At 35.7% G+C, this 15,295-nt stretch overlaps 1 protein-coding gene across 1 annotated transcript; it reads left to right on the top strand.

Moving 5' to 3' along the window:
* The first annotated feature begins 2,267 nt into the window (after window positions 1–2,267).
* btr33 (bloodthirsty-related gene family, member 33) lies at window positions 2,268–13,150 on the top strand. Its single transcript, XM_051882919.1, has 7 exons — window positions 2,268–2,351; window positions 4,993–5,567; window positions 7,679–7,774; window positions 8,974–9,207; window positions 9,417–9,564; window positions 9,685–9,711; window positions 12,375–13,150. The coding sequence occupies exons 2-7, from the start codon at window positions 4,995–4,997 to the stop codon at window positions 12,938–12,940; spliced, it is 1,644 nt and encodes a 547-aa protein (XP_051738879.1). The 5' UTR covers window positions 2,268–2,351; window positions 4,993–4,994; the 3' UTR covers window positions 12,941–13,150.
* The last annotated feature ends 2,145 nt before the right edge of the window (window positions 13,151–15,295 follow it).

Raw genomic sequence — 15,295 nt, 5'->3', positions numbered from 1 at the left:
ACTGCCCATCTAATCCACATAAACATCATGCTCGACATCATTGTTCCCATCTGGGACACGTTGTGGATGAAAATAGCCTTTCTGCCCTGATAATCTGTTTGATCACGGATTACACATGCAGTTTTTTTCAATCAATAAACCATAAAGTATTGTTACCAAGCATGTTCAGTGTTACAGTCATTTTTTGATAATCTCTATACTGCTATTTAAATTTACTGCTTTTATATGGAAGTTTTGTACATTAGGGTTTAATATAGCACAAGAACTGCTAGTTGTGCACCATGGATGGTAGTGTACACTGTATAAAGCCATATATCTACTCTATAAAATTTTGGCAACAGATTACAAGCAATATTATTAATTAAATTCAACAAATAGAATTGAGTTTGAATTAATCAAACAAATTCCTTTAGATGTCAACAATTTAAAATGAGTAAAATTTAAGTAAAATGTAAACAAAAATATCTGAACAACAGACAGACGTCAAAGATTAATTAAGAACTCTTTATTTATTTTTTTTATTGCCAACATTGAAGACACCTGATGATAACAAGCAGAATCACTGAAGCAAAGAGAAACACAAGAATTAACAGAGGTTTAGATGTTGATGTTGATTTTACTTTTAAAATTTGGTCACTATTATGGTGATCAGTGTTTCATTTAGTTGGGCAGTTTGACTCTTTGCTTTTTATGTCAGTTTGTGGGTTTTTGTAATGGTGTTTGCTAATTTTACACCTTTTAAATGGTTGACTTTTAAGGAATTAATTTGATTAATTCTAACTCAATTTTTATATGTTGAATTTTATTAATAATATTGCTTGTAATCTGTTGCTACAATTTTATTGAGTAGATAGAGCGTGTTATTTTTTACAGTGTAGCCAAAGGATTTTGTTATGTTCAGTACTACTACATTACTCTATTTCTGCAGTATATAGTATGTATACTGAACATAATAGGCAAATTTTGGGTTCAGTTGGTTGGATCTGACCAGCACCCTTAGAATCGTCCCAACCTTTGTTTTTGGTCTTCAGTTGCTTATCTTACCAATAGTGTGCATAGGTGTACCAGTTTGTGCATTTTACTCACCAATGTTGCACCGACAGAACAACACTTCTAAAGTAAAGCTGACATTATTGATTTCAATTAATAACTCTTTTCATTTATCTTCTCTTAATTATAAACAACATGGACAAGAGAGGATTCAATACAACTGACAATGGTTTTGTTGTTTAGCATGGGCAGTTATAGTGCTCTTCCATCCTCATCATCTGCCTGGCCCAACGTGACACATATGTTTTTAAATTACTTTAACTCATCAAAATTTAACTCAAACAATTTTCAACTTTTTTTTTTTTAAGTTATACAAGATTCAACTGATTATTGTAAGTCAGTTTAATATAATTTAGGTTGAAATGACTTGTACAGCAAAATTGATGGTGTCTTTATATTAGCTTGGGGCATCACCAAGTACCTCATGATACACTCTAAAAAATGCTGGGTTAAAAACAACCCAAGTTGGGTTGAAAATGGACAAACCCAGCAATTGGGATGTTTTAACCAAGTGATTGGGTTAAATTTAACCCAGCGAATGGGTTGTTTTAACCCAGCGGTTGGGTTAAATGTTTGGGTTTGCTGGGTAGTATTATTTAACACAACTATTGTTTAAAACATACTGTATTGCTTGCTTAAAATTAACCCAAAGTAGGTTGGAAATTAACATTTAATTAATATGTTTAATAAGTGAAAATGTATTAATAAGTTTAATTAACAATAATTAAACAATAAATATTTATTAAATTGCTTATTAATAAATGTTCACCTTTTGATTATTATTGTTGCCTCTAGTAATTATGTGTCTGATTTTTAATTTCCAACCTATTTTGGGTTCATTTTAAGCCAGCCATATAGTAATTATATAGCATGGGCAAACAATCCAATTGCTGGGTTTGTCCATTTTCAACCCAACTTGGGTTGTTTTTAACCAAGCATTTTTTAGAGTGTATGATACACATCACAATGCCATGATTCAGTACTTTACAATACATCAAAATGTCTCCTGGTGTACTAAAACAGATTTCTCAGAAAAACTTTCTTTCATTATTTCCTAGAAGTAAGTGCTAGCATGATGTAGGGCTCATGCAAGACATCAAACACCTCTTTGCACCTCCTGCATTTACAGCAACCTTTAGATTCATTGTTATCGAAAGGGTTAACTCAGTAGTTGAATGGAGCAAGAGCCCATCCCTGCCAAAAGAGGTGGAGCTTAACCTCACAATCACTTACAATTGTCATTCAGCTGCTGGTGACAACACTGCTTTTCTGCTTCCTGACTGAAACTCCTTTTCTTACAGGTAAGAGTTGTATTGCAAATGTTCATTACAGTGAGGCATGGGTATTTGAGAAATCTTATTTTGCTCATGATTTACCTATAGATACATAATGAAATAACATATGTAAATTATTTCTTGGGCACTACACTGGCAGAGTGTAGTGTTCACCTGACGTTACTGGACTTTGACCTCTTGGTGAATGTTTAGTGATAAGGCAGCAAGATGAAACTGTGTTGAGATGAAACATGAAACACTAATGAATGCTGAATTCATAAGATGTTTTAGCCATTCAAAAAAGCCAGACTTTTTCTCTATTTTGAAAGTACTTAAATGAACAAAAGACAGAACACACACCCACATCATGAGCCAGCCACAAAGGCTTTTTCATGTGGTTTGTGTAATGTATTCATACAATGCTTTGTGCACATATTATCCTTTGTTCATTTTGCAAAAGAATATATATATATATATATTAGGGGTGGGACTGTTGAGATTTCTCACGGTTCGGTTTGTATCACGGTTTTAGGGTCACGGTTTCAGTACAGTTCGGTATGTGCTATGTTCATTAAAAAATAGGACAATTGTCAAATAAAGATAAAGAAAACAAAAACAAATAATCTAACTACAAGAAACGGCACAAATAAATACACGAGAGCTAAAATACAAATAAAATAAACAATGCTTTACAGGTTTTTCAAGTATCTAACATCTTTCAGGTACAGAAATTGAATAAAGTAATCAAATATAAAATAACACTGCATATAAACTTATTTGAATTGTTAAATAAAGATGAAACATTATTGAAGCTACAAAAGCTATTCAGTCAAGAGTGATTTCTTCGTCTTTTGTCGTTTGATTAACATTAAAACACATAGAGCAGGAATATTAGACTGCTGTCCCTTTAAAAACATAATTCAAAGATCCAGTTCACTGACACTGATTCACATGCATTGTCTGTCTCGTTTTTCTCTTAAGACATAACCGACTATGTTTGTTAGGATACTCGCTAAGATGGGCATGTTGACATAATTTTTGTGTGAATTTGTCCGTTAAGGTGCAAGACTTGAAAGAGAATTTGCGCGAGAGTATTTGCGCGCTGTGACGCGGCTCTCCGTGGACGCGCTTCGGATGAGTACACACAAATGTACTCACAGCGCGCGCCAGTTCTCTTTCCCGTCTTATGGATGAATGTTTAAATTGGCAAGGTTTAAATGGGTTTAGTTTAAACACAGCTAGCAACGTGAGATGTTCAGGTCTCACCTGCGCTCGCGTCGCGCGCTATCAACACTCGGGTGATGACGGCGTAAAGGACTGGTCATAGAGCTTTCGGCACGTCATTGAACATTTGTTTACAAAGAGTGACTGTTTTGTCCATATTCTTTTGATTATCGCTGTTGTAACGTATTGGGAAACTAGAATGCATATCCATCGACTGAAACATACATTAGCCGAATCCGTCTGTCTGTTTTGCACGTTGTTTTCAACAAACCATATAATAGATGCGTCGTCAGATTTGGGATGAACCGTGGTGAAAAGCGCGTGCCGAACCGTGGGTGGAGAACCGCACGGTTCGATTTTTTACAGCGAACCGTCCCACCCCTAATATATATATATATATATATATATATATAATCAGCACATCGAAATAAGTGTACATCTTTAAATCATGACAAAACATTATTAAAACAAATTGATTTAAAATGTACTGTAAATGTATGTAATGTAAAGTACAACATTTAATTCGACGTTAAAGTGAGTTAAGTGAGTCTAGTCCTAGAATAGTCATTAAAGTACTATATTTAAGTACATTTAAGTGGCCTTTTATTTTATTAATGCTATATTATCTGCAACTGCAAGTATTTAAATATATGTTCACAATCTGAAGTACATTACAGGTGCGTATTCATTACAGTTGAGCACACTTCTTTTTCACAAGAGTATAATATATTTTTTTCTTTGAGAGGAAGGAGTGCAGGTTGATGCCCTTATAGAACTTTTTAGTTTTAAAAAACAAAATCGCAGATGTACATCAGCAGATGTTTATCAGCAGATGTTTATCAACAGTTTTTTTTTAATTGCAAATAATTTTTCAGAAATGGATAGAAAACTGCAACAGCTGCGGCATAAAGTGGTAGGACAAAAAAGGTGGGGCCAAGTCCCATCTGTCCCAACTGTAATTGACGTCTATATGCTATGCTATGCTATTTGCTATATGCTTATTACGTCGTCATGGATGGGCCAAAAGTATTGTTGGTGTGAAAATGTGGACAGCCATGTACTCTTTACAGATGTACAGAGGTTCAGAATGAGTCTTTCCCTCAAGATGTTCTTTTTGGACTGGTTAAGAAGTTCTGATTTGGGTTCTGAGTCTAGTATTTGTTCATAGTATAATTCCTCATATGTAACTTAAAATGAGATCATAGATTTGGGTGGTTTCTGGGCAGAATTTTAAAGGATCTTCACTGAAATGAATGCAGTCACTGTTACCTATAGTCATTTTTATTTCATCGTTTGACACTACTTGTATTTTATGGCACCAGGCCCATATAAAATCTGCCACCTCGTTCGTGTTTATATTCCTCTTATTGTTCTTTGTGCGGGTTTCTGATGCACTCCATTTATTTATGATGTCACAGTGTTTTTCTTCCCTTTTCTACTGTAGTGATGTCATCTTCCACCCCCTTCCTGACTGAGGAGTTGTTCCAGTGCTCTCTGTGTCTGGATGTTTTCACCCATCCCGTGTCCCTTCCATGTGGTCATACGTTTTGCCAGTCATGTATCCTAGCACAGTGGATGGCATCTGGCTCCTCCCATTGCCCCAAATGCTCTGCAGTTTTCCAGGAAACACCAGAGCTCTGTGAAAATTCTTTTGCTCGTGAGATGGCGGAACAAATCCGTAAGCAGAAGGGTCAGAGGTCATCAGTATATCATCCTGTCACATCAGACAATGTTTTATGTGACATGTGCCCATTGGAAAAAGCATCCCGTGCTGTAAAATCTTGCCTGGTGTGTGTGGCGTCATACTGTGAGGTGCATGTGATGTCCCACACCTCCAGGTTCACCAAGCACAAGCTCGTGCAGCCGCAGCGGATGGAAAAGCGAATTTGCAGGATACACGAAAGACCTTTGGAGCTTTACTGCAGATATGACCAATCTGCAGTTTGTGTGTTGTGCATGAATACAGAACACAACACACACCACACAATACCAGTGGAGACAGAATGGGCAGAGAGAAAGGTTTGGGCACATTTGGATGTGTAATCAGTGATTAATGATTATGACTTCAGTCATATCAAAAACAATGGTACAATATAATATTTGGTCCCACTTTTCTTAAGTGTCTAAGGCCTGGTTTCACAGACAAGGCAAGCCAGGATTAGGTTTTAGTTCAGTTAGGACATTTAAGTAATTTTTATTAACATGCCTTAGAAAAAAAAAAAAAAAAAAAAAAAATCATTACTGGTGTACAGAGTCCCACACATGACATGTGCACGATGTACTAATTCATTCCCTCGATTTACTAATTTGTGCGCACGATTTACTAATTCGTTCCCTCGATTTACTAATTCATGCGCATGATTTACTAATTCGTTCCCTCGATTTACTAATTTGTGCGCACGATTTACTAATTCGTTCCTTCGATTTACTAAATCGTGCACACGATTTACTATTTTGTTCCCTCGACTTATAAATCATGTGCATGATTTATAAATCGAGGGAACGAAATAGTAAATCGTGTGCACGTTTTAGTAAATCGAGGGAACGAAATAGTAAATCGTGTGCACGTTTTAGCCTACTATTTTTTTCCTGCATGTCATGTCCCGGGCTCCATACTGGTGTGCATCTTGAGACAAAACAATGGTGCTGACATATCTTAAAATATGTTGCTTAACAGCTTAACAGTTCAAACATGCATTTTAGTCTGGGACTAGGCCTTGTCTGTGAAACCAGGGGTAAGTGTCTTTTTATTAAGTGTATGTAGTAACATTTTGGCAATTTTTACATTGTATTTATATATTTTTTAAAAATACCTGCATGTAATTCCATCTATAATTACACTGTTGACCCTTGCTTTACACCTTAATCTACCTATAAACCTAACCATACAATACAACATGAACACAATAAGTATAGTGTACATAATTATTATTTTTTTTTTTTATGTAAGCACATAGTAGTTAAAGACACATAATATGAAGTGTGACCTAATATTTTATTGCAGAAGCGGCTATTTGCACTAAGTGTAAATAGCAATATATTGGCAGATACTATTTGCACCTCAGTATTTTTGTACATTAACAGGATGCAATAATATCTTAGTGTAAATGATTATATTTATTAAAATTATTAAATGGATTGGGAGAATAAAAACCCTCCCTACACCTACCCCTAACCCTACCCAATAAACACTTTTAATATTATTAAACACTTGTTCGCAGTTTATTTCCACTTTTATTTATTTATTTATTTTATTTTTTTATTTTTTTAAATAAATGCATGTTCGGCAAAAGGCAGATTCAAACCCGATTTGATTGTGTTAAAAGCTAGATCTGCAAGCCTTATTCACTACTGCTGCGCCACTGAAGACACTGTTTTCTGTGTGTCTTTTTAAAAACTTGAGTGGCCCAACCAGACATTGGTGGGTGGAACTAATGTAAACAGCTTTTGCTAACAAGGTACGGTATATGCACTTAGTGTAAATAGACACTCCGTTTTAACATTCTAATATGTTATCATTAAAAAAAATTCTCTCTATGAAGAAAATGAATAGGAATTTTACTTCAATACTTTTACAGGAAAACAAATGCGCTATTTTATTATTTATAATATAAAAATCTACAAACGTAAAATTTCAATTATTTTAGAGTTAACAAAAGTTATCATGAGCATTGTAATGTAACAGATTTTAAAAACAAGCAGTTCATTCATAAATCCGTAAGATCTTACCTTCATATTGTGTAAATATAAACTGGAAGACAGAACATAACTAGCGCAGCACTGAAAAGCGGCAGGGCTACATAAGGTCTATAGAAACTGAACTGCAAGGAAACACAGGAACATGAACTAAAACATAATGAGACATAACATAACCTTGACATACGAAGCATTTTCAGAGACATTCTTTTCATGAAAATTAGCATATATCATCTCCAATTCTCAATACTATAATTTTTGAATTTGAATCATTATTCTTGATGATTATCATTAGAACCTCATTATTGTCTGTACACATCAATTTTGTTCTGGACATATCGCATGTGTTTTGTTTTACAGCTGCTCTTGTGTAATTTATTTATTTTCATGAGACAGAAATGTGATCACATCTGTGTTCTCTCTGTTTGTCATAGACTCATTTATTAAAGACACAGTCTGACCTGAAGCAGATGATTATGGAGAGATGGAGTAAAGTTGAGGAACTCAAACACTCTATAAAACTAAACAAAGTAAGAACCAGCAAACTACATTTTATATTTACTTTTTGTTTTAAAGGGGAACTATTATGCCCCTTTTCACAAGATGTAATATAAGTCTCTGGTTTCCCCAGAATGTGTCTGTGAAATTTCAGCTCAAAATACCCTACAGATCATTTATTACTGCTTGTCAAATTTGCCCCTATTTGGGAGTGAGCAAAAACATGCCGTTTATGTGTGTGTCCCTTTAAATGCAAATGAGCTGCTGCCCCCGCCTGTTTTCCAAAAGAGGGTGGAGCTTTAACAGCCAATACTTCGGTTGCTCAGCAACAACAAAGCTGGAGAATCTCACGCAGCCAAAATGAAGAATGTCAGTAACGGTGTTCAGCCTTACATTGTTCAAACCGGAGTCGGACACTGATGGAGAGACTCAGGAAGAAGTTACAACTTTTAGAATGCATCTGGATGTTTCTGAATGATTAGTGGATAGATTTATGTAGTTGCTGTGGAGTTGACTCAACTCATCGACTAGCATGTGCCACCATGTTAATCTTTTGTGCAAAACCTGTATGGACGCCTACTATACATAGCATACCTGTTTGCCAAACAGAGCCATACACACCAGGCTAACGTTTATGATTGCTATCAAATGCAATCATAAACGAGACTCTAAATAGCGTTCTGTGCTCGTCTGTGTACACCGTTTTCGCTTGCGAAAAAAAATGGCGGCGCCGTGGGTGAAAATGCAGATTAAGGGGTGGTGATATCATAATAAGATCCCCTTCCTACATTACAAGGGGAGCAAAATCTGAGCAGCTCATTTTTCTCATGCTTGCAGAGAAAGGCTTACCTAAACAAAGTTACTGGGTTGTCCTTTTTCACGTTTTCTAGGTTGGTAGATTCACCAGGGACCCGATTATAGCACTTGAACATGGAAAAAGTCTGATTTTCCTGAATATGTCCCCTTTAAACTGGCAGATGGTTTTATCAGAAGATTATAAATTAACTAATTACTAAAATCTAAATGTTATTTTTTCAAAATGTTGTTCTTTGTAAACAAGATACAAAGGTGACATCAACCATAGGCTTACTGAAATTAAATATTATGTTAAAATGGATTATAAACCTGTATAGTCATAGGTATAGGGATAGTCAACTGCCGAACTTACCAAAGTATGACTGCATTTCACACAAGCCCATTCTTGATTTGTTGCCTGTTATTTCTTTTTTAGGAGAATACAGAAAGAGAGATGGCATACAGTGTTGAGGTCTTCACTGCACTGCAGCAGTTTATTGAAAGGAGCCAGTCTGAGCTGCTCAGAAAGATGAAACACGAGCAGAAAACTGCAGAGAAACATGTAGAGGGCCTCATTAAAGAGCTGAAGGTAGAAATCGCTAAACTGAATGCTAGAAACTCTGAGCTGGAAAAGCTGTCATCTTCTGAAGACCACCTTTACCTGATACAGGTGACTCTTCTGTGTTTTAGCATCTTTTCAGCCAGAGGTGCAGGTTGATCATACCTGTTCTTCTTGTCAATTTACAATAATAGCGTAATATATATTTGAATATGAATTTAACACATTGTTCAGTGTGTTTAGTGAAATATATTAAAATACTGAAGGTTGTGATAGAGGATGATGACTTCAATTAAAGTACTTGATTTTGACCCTTCCAGGCTTTCCGTAGCCCAAGTGAGTTGCCTCAGTGTAAAAGCTGGTCTCAGATCAGTGTGCACACCTGTCAGGGTCTGGAGGTGCTGAGAGAAACCCTGAATGCTGCAGAAGAACTGCTGAAAACACAAATATACACTGTCACAAAGAGAGGTTATTATTGTTATTTGACAGCTACGTTAATGTTAATGTTCACAATAAAAAAAGTTTTTATTATTGTGATGGAAAATTTAATTTTATTTAAACTTAATGGTAAATGTTCTTTTTCAACAGAACTTGAGGCCATATCCCAGTATGCAGGTATTATAACATAATTAAGATATGGAGTTATGAATCTTTGATAGACTTTGACTATAACACATCTATCGAACTCTTCCTTTTACTTTAAAACTGAAGTGTGTCATTTTTTAACCTCGCCTCCTGTACCCCAGTTTAATATACAGAGATAACTATATGTAAGTAATTTGCAGATTAATTCCTCTGAAAAGTCTAAATATTGTATTTCAGTGGTACTATCAAAACAGATTTTTTTTTTCCTTTTTCTTTCTTTTTTTTCTTTCTTGAGCATCCCAACAAATAGTCTGAGCTTGGGGAAGTACTGCTTTTTTACTGTAATTTTGCAATTCCATTTGGTGATATGAGTGCAGAAATTACACACAGCTTTAATTTTATTGTTATTATTTGAAAAATCTGAAAAAAACTTTACTTGTGAATCTTTGAACAATCTTGAATTTTTAATTGATTCTCTGAACAATATTGAATGTTTTCTTGAATCTTTGAACAGTCTTGAATCATTAATTGAATCATTAAACAATCCTTAAATATTTGAACCATCTTGAATCTTTGAACCTTTTTGAATTTTTACATGTATATCTGAAACATATTGAAAGTTTACTTGAATCTTTAAACTATATTGAACTCTTACTTAAATCCTTACTTAAATCTTTAAACCATCTTTGAATCTTTGAATCATATTGAATGTCTACTTGAATCTTTGAGCAATCTTTTATTTTTTTCTTGAATCTTTGAACCTTCTTGAATCTTTAATCATCCTTAAATTTTTTCTTGAATTTTTAACAACCTTGAATCTTTACTTGAACCTTTGAACAACCTTTATTTTTTCTTGAATCTTTACTTGAATCCTTGAACAGTCTTGAATCTTTATTTGAGTCTTTGAACCATCTTGAACCTTTACTTGAAATTTTAAACAATCTTTTTTTGTTATTGTTGAATCTTTAACAACCTTGAATCCTTGAACCATCTTGAATTCTTACTTTATTTTTTTAAATATATCTACACTTTTTCAGCATATTTCAACACTGGATACACTGTAAGAACAAATTTAGAGCTATCCTGGTTTGGGGAAAATGCATGAAAAATGGCATACACCACTATTTACAACCCGAATTCCGGAAATGTTGAGTAGTTTTTTAAATTTGAATAAAATGAAAACTAAAAGACTTTCAAATCACATGAGTCAATATTTTATTCACAATAGAACATAGATAACATAACAAATGTTTAAACGCTTTTATCCACTAAATGAGCTCATTTCAAATTTGATGCCTGCTACAGGTCTCAAAAAAGTTGGCAGGGGGGCAACAAATGGCTGAAAAAGCAAGACATTTTTAAAAGATTTAGCTGGGAGAACATCTAGCAACTAATTAAGTTAATTGATATCAGGTCTGTAACGATTAGCTATAAAAGGGATGTCTTAGAGAGGCAGAGTCTCTCAGAAGATGGGCAGAGCTGTGAAAGAGTGCGTAAAAAGATTGTGGAATACTTTAAAAACAATGTTCCTCAACGTCACATTGCAAAGGCTTTGCAAATCTCATCATCTACAGTGCATAACATCATCAAAAGATTCAGAGAAACTAGAGAAATCTCTGTGCGTAAGGGACAAGGCCAAAGACCTTTATTGGATGCCCGTGGTCTTCGGGCCCTCAGACGACACTGCATCACTAATCAGCATGATTGTGTCAATGACATTACTAAATGGGCCCAGAAATACTTCCAGAAACCACTGTCGGTAAACACAATCAGCCGTGCCATCTGCAGATGCCAACTAAAGCTCTATCATGCAAAAAGGAAGCCATATGTGAACATGGTCCAGAAGCACCATCGTGTCCTGTGGGCCAAGGCTCATTTAAAATGGACTGTTTCAAAGTGGAAAAGTGTTCTATGGTCAGACGAGTCCAAATTTGACAATCTTGTTGGAAATCACGGATGCCGTGTCCTCCGGGCTAAAGAGGAGGGAGACCTTCCAGCGTGTTATCAGCGTTCAGTTCAAAAGCCAGCATCTCTGATAGTATGGGGGTGCATAAGTGCATACGGTATGGGCAGCTTGCATGTTTTAGAAGGCATTATGAATGCTGAAAAGTATATAAAGGTTTTAGAGCAACATATGCTCCCCTCCAGATAACGTCTATTTCAGGGAAGGCCTTGTGTATTTCAGCAGGACAATGCAAAACCATATACTGCAGTTATTACAACAGCATGGCTTCATCGTAAAAGAGTCTGGGTGCTGAATTGGCCTGCCTGCAGTCCAGATCTTTCACCTATAGAAAAAAATATGTCAAAGACGACCACAAACTCTTCAGCAGCTGGATACATATATCAGGCAAGAATGGGACCAAAACTCCAGAAACTCATAACCCAGACGTCTTCACACTGTTTTGAAAAGAAGAGGAGATGCTACACCATGGTAAACATGCCCCCCTCCCAACTATTTTAAAACCTGTAGCAGGCATCAAATTTGAAATGAGCTCATTTAGTGGATAAAATTTCTCCGTTTAAACATTTGTTATGTTATCTATGTTCTATTGCGAATAAAATATTGGCTCATGTGATTTAAAAGTCTTTTGGTTTTCATTTTATTCAAATTTAAAAAATGTCCCAACATTTCTGGAATTTGGGTTGTAATAAAAAACTTACTTTAACTTTGCCTGATGTAATTCTTGCAGTGGATATGACCCTTGACCCTGACACAGCAAACCCCTGGTTGGTGGTGTCTGCAGACAGGAAGCATGTGACTGACAGCAACGTAGAACACAACGTTCCAAACAACGCTCAACGTTTTGACAGTGCACCGTGCGTCCTGTCAAAAGAGCTCATCTCAAGGGGAAGGAGTTATTGGGAAGTAGGAGTCTCAGGTAAAACAGCATGGGACTTGGGAGTGGCCAAGAAATCAGTCAACAGAAAGGGTTTGGTGACACTGAGCCCAGAGGATGGTTACTGGGCAGTTTGTCTGAGAGGGGGCAGCGAGTACAGGGCCTGTGACCGTGAATCAGTGCTTCTGTCACTAAAGACTCTTCCGCAGAGAATTGGCATATATGTGGATTTTGAAAAAGGACAGGTATCATTTTATGATCCGAGAGCATGTGCACATATCTTCTCATTCACTGGACAGTGCTTTAATGAGAGCTTACTGGCCTACTTCAACCCAGACATGAATGACACTGGAAATAACAACGCACCACTGGTTATACAACCTGTCAATGTTGACAATGGGGATACTATGACAATATGAAGACTGAAAGTCAACAAAAACAGAAATGTTGTCAGATTGAAGAAAACTTATATAGAGTAATGATAATTGTTAAGCTGTACAAATATGCTTTTGATATGTGCTGATTAAATTATATCGAATCAGTTAAATAATGCAATAAGAACACAAACCTTTGTTTATTCTAGATTTGATTTAATATAACATTTGTGATTCATAGATAAATAAAATTTTCAAAATCACTTCAAATTTGCACTTTATGGGGACTTTTCATAGACATAATGATTTTATACTGTACGCACATGACATGCAGGAAAAACAAGATATCATGGCCTTGAATTAAGATTCTGTTTTTACGACTTTTTCCAGGTTTAGCTCACTTCTAGGTTAAATAGGAACACAAGCACACACACGCACACACACACACACACACACACACACACACACACACACACACACAGTAGTATGTTTTTAAAGCTATTTTAAATATACCAGTGTAATACCCCATTATACAAATTTGTGTCCTAATAAATTACAAAAATGCGTGCGCGCGCACACACACACACACACACACACACACACACACACTAATGTGGTTTACGGGACTCCCCATAGGCGTAATGATTTTTTTACATTCCATCCCCTTACACTAACCCTACCCCTAAACCTACCTATCACAGAAAACTTTCTGCATTTTTTGAATTTCACACAGTTTAATATGTTTTTTAAGCCTTTTGGTATACGAAGACACAGGAGGTGTCCTCATAAAACAAGTTTACGTTGTAATACCCATGTCATTACACATTTGTGTGCTCATAAACAATATACAAGAACACACAGCACACACACACACACACACACACACACACACACTACTAAAGCTTCCTTTCATCCTTGTCTTGTAATCTGATTTTCTCCATTGACCTCCTGTTCTTGTCTTTACTACAAACACAACAGCCAATCAGATTATTAGACAGTTACTAACTACAGCCAATCACATTAGACAAGTATTCGCAAACCATATGCTGCTCATCTTAATAATAATAACCATCTTTTAGCATTTGTTAGTTCATCAGACAGTCAGTGATCAATGTTTGAAGTTATTTGTTCCTGGAAAACATGAAATATTTGCATTTATACAAAGTGTATTTGTAATTGAGAAATGCTGTGAGACTGGCAGGAACACATGTGAGAGGAGGAGGTGCAGAGAGAGAGAGAGAGAGAGATTAAGAAGATTAAAACTGGACTGATGAGACAGCGTCTTTACGAAGAAAAGAGAAACTAACAACTAGATCTAAAACAAGAGAGTTTTTTATGCTGCTGCTGATGGTTTGACTACAAGAAAGATAGCAGTGCAGGAGAAGACAGACCTGTTGAGGGAATATGAATGACACAAACAGGTGCTGAGAGGAGGATTAACAAACACTCACTAAAGCTCTGTGCAAAGCGCAGGAGACGCACGGACACTCCTACAGGTATGTAACTGAGAAAACTTTATGCAGGTTATCATTGTCATCTAAGTCTTCCTTTCCATCTGCATCTGTATCATTGTAATTTTCAGATTAAGATGTTTTCGTTTATTAAAAGAAGCTGCAATAATATTGTCAATCTAAAGCTTGTGTCTATGCATCTGTTTGCCTTCACTAGTTAATTAGTAATGGTTCTGTACTTGATTGTAGACATATTCATGCAGTCTCTCAATTAATATAAAGTCATGAAAGCTGCATGAATAAGAAAAATGAAAGAAACAGAAAAAAAATGTTGTTTAAAATAGTTTTAGATGGAAAAAAATTGGGGTCTGTAAGATATTATACATTTTTTTCATGTTGCTTTAAAGCTGCAGTCCATAACTTTTTTTAGTTAAAAATTATCCAAAATCAATTTTTGAGCAAGTACATAACCACCCAGTGTTCAAAACTATCTCCTTACCTTAGCCCGATTCACAGCGGTAAGCTTGTAATAATGTTTTCTAATCCGGGTGGTACTGGTGGGTTTCCATGGGAAATTCGAGCATACAGCTGTTCGTCTTTGTGTCATTACATCACGTTTGTTTACATAAAGAACGAGTCCCAGCTAGTAAGTTAAATCACATGTGAGGATAGCGGATCATTTATAGCCTTTTCTCATATCAGCTGCAATAATTAAACTTATCATTTTGATGGCGGGTTGTAATCCAGAAAGGTCCAAATGATCAATCATCAGTGACAACTGGAGATTCACACATAGTCAAAAGCAAAAGACTTCGTACTGCGGAGTGGCTACAGAAATTGAAATCTAAAGGTAACGCTAATAAACACTAAATAAACATAGTCACGCAATGCTGATGTTGTTAACATTAACAATTTGAGAACAAAGTATAACAACAATAATAATTTGCAC

The sequence above is a fragment of the Ctenopharyngodon idella genome, chromosome 23 (genome assembly GCF_019924925.1).
Source record: "Ctenopharyngodon idella isolate HZGC_01 chromosome 23, HZGC01, whole genome shotgun sequence".
Lineage (NCBI taxonomy): Eukaryota > Metazoa > Chordata > Actinopteri > Cypriniformes > Xenocyprididae > Ctenopharyngodon > Ctenopharyngodon idella.
This window is presented reverse-complemented; position numbering and strand designations above follow the sequence as displayed.

What these genes read in the sequence shown, in the direction of transcription:
- btr33 (XM_051882919.1), top strand. Translation starts at nt 4,995, where the DNA reads ATGTCATCTTCCACCCCCTTCCTGACTGAGGAGTTGTTCCAGTGCTCT. An exon ending in ACTCTATAAAACTAAACAAA is followed by an intron (nt 7,775 to 8,973) that starts GTAAGAACCAGC and finishes TTTCTTTTTTAG; the next exon opens with GAGAATACAGAAAGAGAGAT. An exon ending in ACCACCTTTACCTGATACAG is followed by an intron (nt 9,208 to 9,416) that starts GTGACTCTTCTG and finishes TGACCCTTCCAG; the next exon opens with GCTTTCCGTAGCCCAAGTGA.